The sequence below is a fragment of the Oryzias melastigma genome, linkage group LG22 (assembly GCF_002922805.2).
Source record: "Oryzias melastigma strain HK-1 linkage group LG22, ASM292280v2, whole genome shotgun sequence".
NCBI classification, from domain to species: Eukaryota; Metazoa; Chordata; class Actinopteri; order Beloniformes; family Adrianichthyidae; genus Oryzias; species Oryzias melastigma.
In genome coordinates this window covers 15297120-15305060 of record NC_050533.1, presented here as the reverse complement: position 1 = coordinate 15305060, position 7941 = coordinate 15297120, and the positions used below count along the sequence as shown (strand labels likewise).

The window sequence follows — 7941 nt, the reverse complement described above, 5'->3', positions numbered from 1 at the left end:
GGGTGTGCGCGGTCCAGCTTCCTGGGGCGGAACACGCGCTCGATGCTGTACCTTTTTGATAAACAGGAAGCGGAGAGCGATCAAAGGGCAGTGGTCCTTCGTTTGCAGAAAATGCAATTGTAACTAGAAAAGTTGAATTACCTGTGATAATGCTAGTGTGAATGTTTTTTGCTGAAGCTATTTGCTGTATAGTGACACAATTTACTTTAATTGCTGAAGGGATTTGATGAAAATGCACAAGGTGTTTGCAAAATGTTGATAAAAGACTGGAAATTTCATTAAAGAACTATGGAGGAGTACTGAGAATGATCCAACTTTCTGAAAATTTTGTGGTAAAATTGCTTAAAAATCCCTAATACATGGCAATTTTGCAAAAATATTTAGAGCTTTTGCTTAAATATGAGCTAAACTCCAAATTAGCACAAAAAACCTTAGCAGATGCCAAAAAAATGTAGCTCGTTGGTTAAATACTAGCTAAACTCCAAAATAGCCTAAAAATTCTCAGAAAACTAAATTAGTCAAAAACATTAGCTTGTTGCTAAAATAGAAGCTAAACTCTAAATTAGCCTATAAAATCCTCAGTAGATAATAAATTCGCCCAAAATGTTAGCATGTTGCTAAAATATTAGCTAAACTCCCTATTTGCATAAGAAAACATAAGTAGATGCCAAATTAGGTAAAAAAAAAAGCTTAAATACCAGCTAAAATCCAAAATAGCCAAAAATTCCTCAGTAAACTAAATTTGTCAAAACGTTAGCATGTTGCTAAAATAGAAGCTAAACTCTTAAATAGCCTATAAAATCCTCAGTAGATAACAAATTAGCCAAAAACGTTAACATGTTGCTAAAATATTAGGTAAGCTCAATTTTTTTTTTTAAATTACTATAAAAGATTGAAACATAGCCAATTAATATATTTAGTTTTGGTGCTAATATACTAGAAATTTTGAAATTTGAAGACTTGCTTATTAATTTCCTATATTTTGCTCAATATTTCAAAAACTATCAAGTTTATGAATACCAAAAATCCAAGCAGTAATGTTCGGATGAAGCTGAACGTTTTGATACTAAGATTAACAAATTTGCTGAAAGTGTGATTGAGTTTTTATGTGCCAAAAAACATAAGGAAAGGAGCAGGAGAATCACTATAGTGGAAATGCTAGTGATTGTTACCAGGGTAGAAATTTTACCTCTTCAGGTGAGCTATATTATTCCGGGCCACAAATCTTGCAAACGCCATCTAAAGAGAAGGCAAAGGGGAAGCATTGGGCGCATTTTTAATGACAGTGAAGTCAGTACATACCAGTCTGTAATCAATCACAGACTGGAAACAACCATTTAGTCCTCGGGGTTTCCTGAGGCTGAAGGATCTGGAGGCGGCGGCTGATTGCAGCCTCACACTCTGAAGTGTTTGCATTCGCCGATGTGTGATTAGTGCGTGTATCTGACTCACTCGAAGGTCATAGGGCAGCGTGACCAGCATGCCGCTGTGATCCATGAAGCAGGCCAGCTCACTGCCGTCGTACAGCTTCCTGTTTCGGGGCAGGAGCAGAGGAGTCTGGAGGCGCACAGCACCTGGAGACAAACATCAGCCGTCACTGGAACATCTCCATAAAGATCCCTCCACCCGCAGCTGCATGCGAGCTGATATAAACAAGCACAGCTGCACGCCATCAGGAAAAAAAAGGCAACACCAGCGCAGAAATCTGCGCTCCAACAGTGAGCGTATTGTTTGGGAGCACCTGAAGCAGGCTTACGAAGAGACGGCAGAGTAAACAAAGACTCTTGTTCATGCGCGTTGAAGGAGGCAGTGTGCTCACCGTGCTTCTTAAAGATCCTGGTGATGGTTTCGTACACATGCTGCTGCAATTTGGCAGTGTTAACGCTGAAGTTGCCCTGGAGGGAAAGCAAACAAACAGCCTCTGTAAGGGATCATTAAAACTACGAAATAGGGCACGCTGCTCTCCTGTGGAGCCTCAAGGAGGAAGATGTTTGTGTGCCTATAGTGACATCTGCAGGTTGAGGGTAGAGAAAGCTCAGACTTTTTTAGGAAATCAGTCTGGATAGAGCTGAGTTAATAAAATCTATTCATTAGGGATATGAACATTAATGCACGCGATTACTCAAAAAGAATTAAGGCATTAATATGTAATCAAAGAAACAGTCCTTCACTTTAACTTGGCGGTCCAGGCTTCCACGGCGTGCATCAAAACATTTCGTCGGGTATTATCCCGCTTAAACCATGGTCACTTACAAAAGAAATATACATATTTAATTGGTTTTTAGTACTTTATTCTTGCTATTTTTGTGGTTTAGATCACGTTTTCACAAAAAAAGCATACTACTAAACATTTGTCCAGAACCATATTGTGTAAAAACATTTTACCTGGTAAAACATTGTGATTAATCGTGTTTAATCCCAACACAAAAGTGCGATTAATACGAATTTTTTTTGTAATTTATTGACAGCAGTAATGAAAAATAAATGCTCTAAATGTAGAGTTTCGTGTGCGATTCCATATAGTGATTATTTGCAGATAATAAGTGGTCGGCAAATACTGAGACTAAAAAATAAATTATAGCGATTAATCGTGATTAATTTTTTCCAGGTTTGCAAGTAATTAATAAAAATGTTTTCAATTGATTCCCGGCCCGACAATTAATCAATCTAAGCTTAATATATCAATAATTGATCCATAGGATTGAGCTAACATAATGCTAAAGTCCGCTAGCTTGAAGCTAATGTATAATGGGATTTTCCATTTGAAGGTTAATGCTAACACTCGGTCGACCTAAACATACATTACTGGCTAAATGAACATCTTTGAATTTTCCAAACTTCTTTAAATTTTATTTAAGTAACTATTTGTGATCTTAAGTACTTTTTGTTTTGCTCATACTTTCTTCTTCTTCTTTTGGAATAAAGTGTAATGCTATAGCGCGATCGCCACCTAGTGGCCAAACAGAAACCCCCTACAGGAGAGGCAGAACAACTGTTGGAGCTTCTCTGTTTGAGAATCCACGTATCACTGCATGAGATTAATAATCTTATTACAATGTCACTGATACATTTTACAGTATGTGAACTGTATCAGATTAATATGAATATCTTCAGATTATTAATGTATTTCTAAGCAAATTTGTGTAAATGTGTAAAATCTAAATTAAATTGAATTGAATTGAAAAGCATAAGAAAAAAAAAATCTGAATCAAATCAGCCCAAACTCTCGTGAATCAAATCATTTTTTGGAAATTATTGGCGATACATGCAAAACATAAAATCAAGTGGTGCATTTTCAAAGTCGTGTGTCACCTTGTGCAGATCTATATCATAGGTGTAATCCATTACTGGGGTGGTGTTCTGGGCGAAAAGCTGGCCCACCATGGTGCGGTAGGCTTTGCCGTTGACGTTGGCCATGGTGTGCTGCAGGACCTCGTGCAGCTCGGACTCCTCCATCTGAGGGGGGGGCAGGAGTTCGCTCTTCAGCAGCTCCTGAGCGGTGGGCCGAAGGGCTGGGTCGTGTTTTAGCAGCCACTCGATCACCTTTCTCTGAAAGACGAAACGCAGACTGCAGATATACTTCTGTGGGCAAAAGATTAAAATCATCATTCTCACCTGCGTTCCCTGATTGTATGGCAGAAAATCTTCCGGGAGGGAGATGGGCTCCTGCAAGATTTAAAAGGATTCAGATCCAGAAAGTGTTTGATGCTGGAGTTGTCTGGCTGACGTACCACTCGCAGCTTGCTAAGGACAGAAATCCGCTCTGCGCCGGTGGTCATCGGCCTGTAGGACATCTCAAAAAGGATGATCCCCAGGCTAAACAGGTCCACTTTCTGCAAAATGATAAAAACAAGGTGCTAAGGAGTAAAGCAGACACACTTAGGTGAAACTGTTGGAAGCAACGTTACCTGATTGTAAGTAGCTTTGGTGTTTCCCTGCACCTCTGGACTCACATAAAGAGCTGTGCCCACCATCCCCGTCATGTTTCCTGCACAGTGATGCAGTTTAAAGGTCGGACGAGTGAACGTCACTTAGCTGCAACAGATGCTATCTTCAATACCTGTTGGGTCGGGTTTAAGAACCGCAGCAGAGCCGCCGTCTTCCAGCTCAAATTTCCCTGCAGCCTGCGAGTAAATAAACAATAAAAACCATTAAAAATCCAGAGTTTCAACAAAGTGTTACTAAAACACGTCAAACTTTGTACCACGTTAGCAGGATGATCTGTAGCCAAGCCAAAGTCTCCTATTTTCACATGGTCCTGGGAGTCCAGGAATATGTTGACGGGCTTCAAATCTCTGTGAATCATGCCCTACAAAGACACTTAAATCAAACTGAGCCACAAGTCTTTAAATGAACGATTTACAAATGAGGTCCAAACCTGCTCATGGATGTAAGCAAGGCCATCCAGGATCTCTCTGAAGAGCCTCCAGAGGCGGTTCTGGTCCAGGTGTAAACTTTGATCGATTGTGTCTCTTAAAGTGCTTTTTTCACAGTATTCCATCTAACGAGGAAACAGTTAAAACTACAGTAGAGGTACTACATGTGGTAAATGTGAATGGATTACAGGACGCTCACCTGTATGTACAGGTAATGTGCTATAGACAGCTGCCGGTCGGAGTCGGAGCTCTCCGTCGTGTCGGTCGCCGGCCTTTTGCTCTTCTCAGCCTGCGGGAAAAACACATTTGATGAGTCGTGATCTGAGAGAGTGAATGAGGATGACTGGAAAAGGTTCCAACCTGGGACATCTCATCAGCACTTTCGTCACCATTATCGAAGATGATGTCGCTCCGTGAGTCGCTGTCGGAAGGCCTGGATGGAAAACAAACGTATAAGCTCTTCCAAGAAGCGAGTCTTAGTTTAGGCGGGGAAAAAAACTTACAAAAATGAAGCTCCGAATACATCTTCATCATCATCTTCGTCATCATCATCTTCATCACTTGATTGGTGTCCGGTGCACTTAGCGCTGGAGGATTTCTCAATGGAAGTGGACCATTCCACGGAGCTGGACAGAGCCGGAGGCGGCGCTATGTCCTCCACGTTGTCCAGCAGACCCAGTTCATTCATGCGCTGAGGGGCCGCCGCGCTCTTCGGATGCTGGTCGGCGGCGTTCTGCGCCTCTGAGCTGTCGGAGTTGCTCAGGACGCCTGTGGAGGGCAGCTCGTGGCGCTCAATCCACGCGTTGTAATAGCGGACAATGTTCTCGTGGTTCAGGCGCGACAGAAGCGTGACCTCGCCTTTGATCCGCCTGAACTGCTTACTGGCTGGATTGACCTGGATGCGCTTTACGGCGTAATAACAGCCATCTAGCTTGTTTTGGACCTGACAAAGACGAGAGGCAGAGCAGAACTTCAATGTGAATATTAGGGGTGTAGGGGGAAATGATTTGGCGATATATATCGCGATATTTCATTAATACTTGTATCGATTTAAAGGCTGACAAGATGATATTTTGTAAATATATTATATTATAATATATAATTGCTGTAAAAATCAGAAAATATTGTTTATTCCCTTTAAGAACAAATATTTAACAATGCAATATGAGAAAGTCACCATGAAATTCGTTGGTTTAAAGCAACTTGAATATGAGATACAGCTGCTGTACTTATTGCTGTGATGATAAAATAAAAGGATTTTCTAACATTTACGTATTAATAATCAGGTAGAGTTTTTTAAGTCATACTCTTTAAAAAAAAAAAATAGTAAAAAATTATTCCAGTACAGGGTTGGGATATATCGCGATACGTATCATATCGTAAGACGTGTATCGTGATACACATTGTATCACCCGACTCTTGCCAATACACATTCATAGTAAATATGTTTAGTAAACTAAAAGAACAAATCTAAATGAAAGTGTAGTTCACCTTAATGACAGCACCAAAGGCCCCTTTTCCAAGGAGCTGTAACTCCTCAAACTCATTGAAGTAACGGGAAAGCTGTCTCTGCAGCCCGGAGCTGAAGGGAGCGTTGAGGATGTGGTTTTGTGGGATGACGGATGATGCAAAGTCCTCAGCTAAATCTGAACAAAACCAGAGAACAACGTTTGGATATTTATGAGAGATTGTTTCAATTTCGGTTTCTTAAAAACATTTGTCGATATGACTTCTTCTCTATAGCAGCTTTTTTTTAACTGTTGAAAAATGTAAGAACAGATGTAAAGTTTATGAATGACTGTTAGATTTTATAGTACTAAATTATGACAAAAAAACACAAAAGCAAATAAAATGTTTAAAACATTTGTAGAACCCTTAAAAGAAAAAGAAGAAAATGTCCACAAATAAAATAATGATAAAAGGACGAGGTAGACTTGAATTGATTTATATCAGTGTAAAATATTCAAGGTGCAAAAAAGGAGAAATTATATAAATATATGCTATTAATTGTACAATTTTCTACAAGTGCAAGTAGATGTGTCACAATGAAAGACTTTGGCCCACCCATATTAGTAGTTATTGTGTCATAAATCAGCTTTTTCAAACAGTGGGTTTTCATCTGATCTTGATTCATCACGATTTGAATAAAGACATACTCGAAATGCAGTTTTAATCCTAAATTATTTTATTTATGTCCTCCATCCTGAGAAAAATGCTACAAGAACTTGTTAAAAATACCAAAAAAACCTGATTTCAACACAGTTGGTCTTTCAGAAATTGTGTGTTTTATCAATATATTTTTTAGTATGAAGATTTTTTTTTTTGTCTTTTTAATATTTACGTTTAAAATATGTTTTATTCTGTCAAGCACATCTTGCTACTTAATAAAAATGCTTTATAAATAAAGTTTTATTTGATTTAAACTACATTTTGCAACATTCTCTGGTGACCAAAGTCTAAATGTTTGGAGATAAAGCATATGCCTGGTTTCAAATGTTCTGTCACATCATTTGGATTTTATTCTATGGGTTCTACCTTCTGGGCTGGTTTCCTGGTACTGCAGGAGGTTTTTAGGAAGAGGAGGTTTGAGGAAGGAATGGTCCAAGAGCTGCTGAGTCGTCCAGCGGTCAGCATCATTCAGACAAACACATCTGTAAGGGAAGAAGATCACACACCATGTTTTATCTTTGCTTTTAGTCCTTTTATTTAATTTTTTTTCTAATATATGTGAATAAATATTATTTGTCAATTCCTACTGAGTTAGGAAATATCTATCAAACTTATCAGGTGTATATTTCTGTCATTAACAACTGATCTATCATACAAATCTGACTAAATAAAAGCATGAATAAATGTTGTCAAATTAAAAATTTACGTCTATGATTTGCCCTGAAATTCCAACTTGGATTTAAAGCAGAAAAATATTTAAACCAACTTTTTACAATTATTTTATTATTAGAAAAACAATTTTTTCTCATTTAGTGAAGAAAGCAAAGATTATGCAACCAGAATTTAAAAAGGTTATAAAAGCATTTGTTTCTAGGTAATAATTATAACGGGACTGTCAACGGGACTTGGCTCTTATCAGGGCAGCCACGATTAGTCGACTAATCGACGACTAATGGACTATTAAAATAGTTGACGACTAATTTAATAGTCAATTAGTCGTTATTTTATATTATATGGAGTCAGAGTTTAGTCAAGTTGAAAGTTATAATGGTATTCTCTTAGCTTTTTGGAATATTTTGGCATTTATTAAAGTTTTTTTAGGCTATTTTGGAGTTTAGCTAATATTTGCATGCTAGCTATTCTGGCTAACTTTAGTTTTTTTTGTTTTTTGGGCTGTTTAGAAAATTAGTTAATATTTCAGTTCCATACTAGCTATTTTGGCTAATTTAGGATTTGTTTTAGTTTTTTGGGCTAATTTTTAGTTTAGCTAATATTTCAGTTCCATACTAGCTGTTTTGGCTAATTTATGCATTTTGTGTTTTTTGGCTATTTTGTGTTCAGCTAATATTTCAGCTACATGCTAGCCGTTTTGGCTAACTTAGTTTTTTTTTTTTTT

General features: G+C 38.0%; 1 protein-coding gene across 1 annotated transcript in view; it reads right to left on the bottom strand.

The window, feature by feature from the left end:
• Window positions 1–7941, bottom strand: part of eif2ak4 (eukaryotic translation initiation factor 2 alpha kinase 4) — a gene marked incomplete in the record, with an annotated part of 23378 nt that overhangs the window by 9550 nt on the left and 5887 nt on the right. Inside the window, 15 exon segments of the mRNA XM_024269700.2 lie at window positions 1190–1239; window positions 1453–1574; window positions 1820–1895; window positions 3313–3549; window positions 3616–3666; window positions 3732–3833; window positions 3909–3988; window positions 4061–4124; window positions 4205–4309; window positions 4379–4501; window positions 4576–4665; window positions 4737–4809; window positions 4880–5319; window positions 5868–6022; window positions 6912–7027. Coding sequence (XP_024125468.1) covers window positions 1190–1239; window positions 1453–1574; window positions 1820–1895; window positions 3313–3549; window positions 3616–3666; window positions 3732–3833; window positions 3909–3988; window positions 4061–4124; window positions 4205–4309; window positions 4379–4501; window positions 4576–4665; window positions 4737–4809; window positions 4880–5319; window positions 5868–6022; window positions 6912–7027 — 1884 coding nt within the window.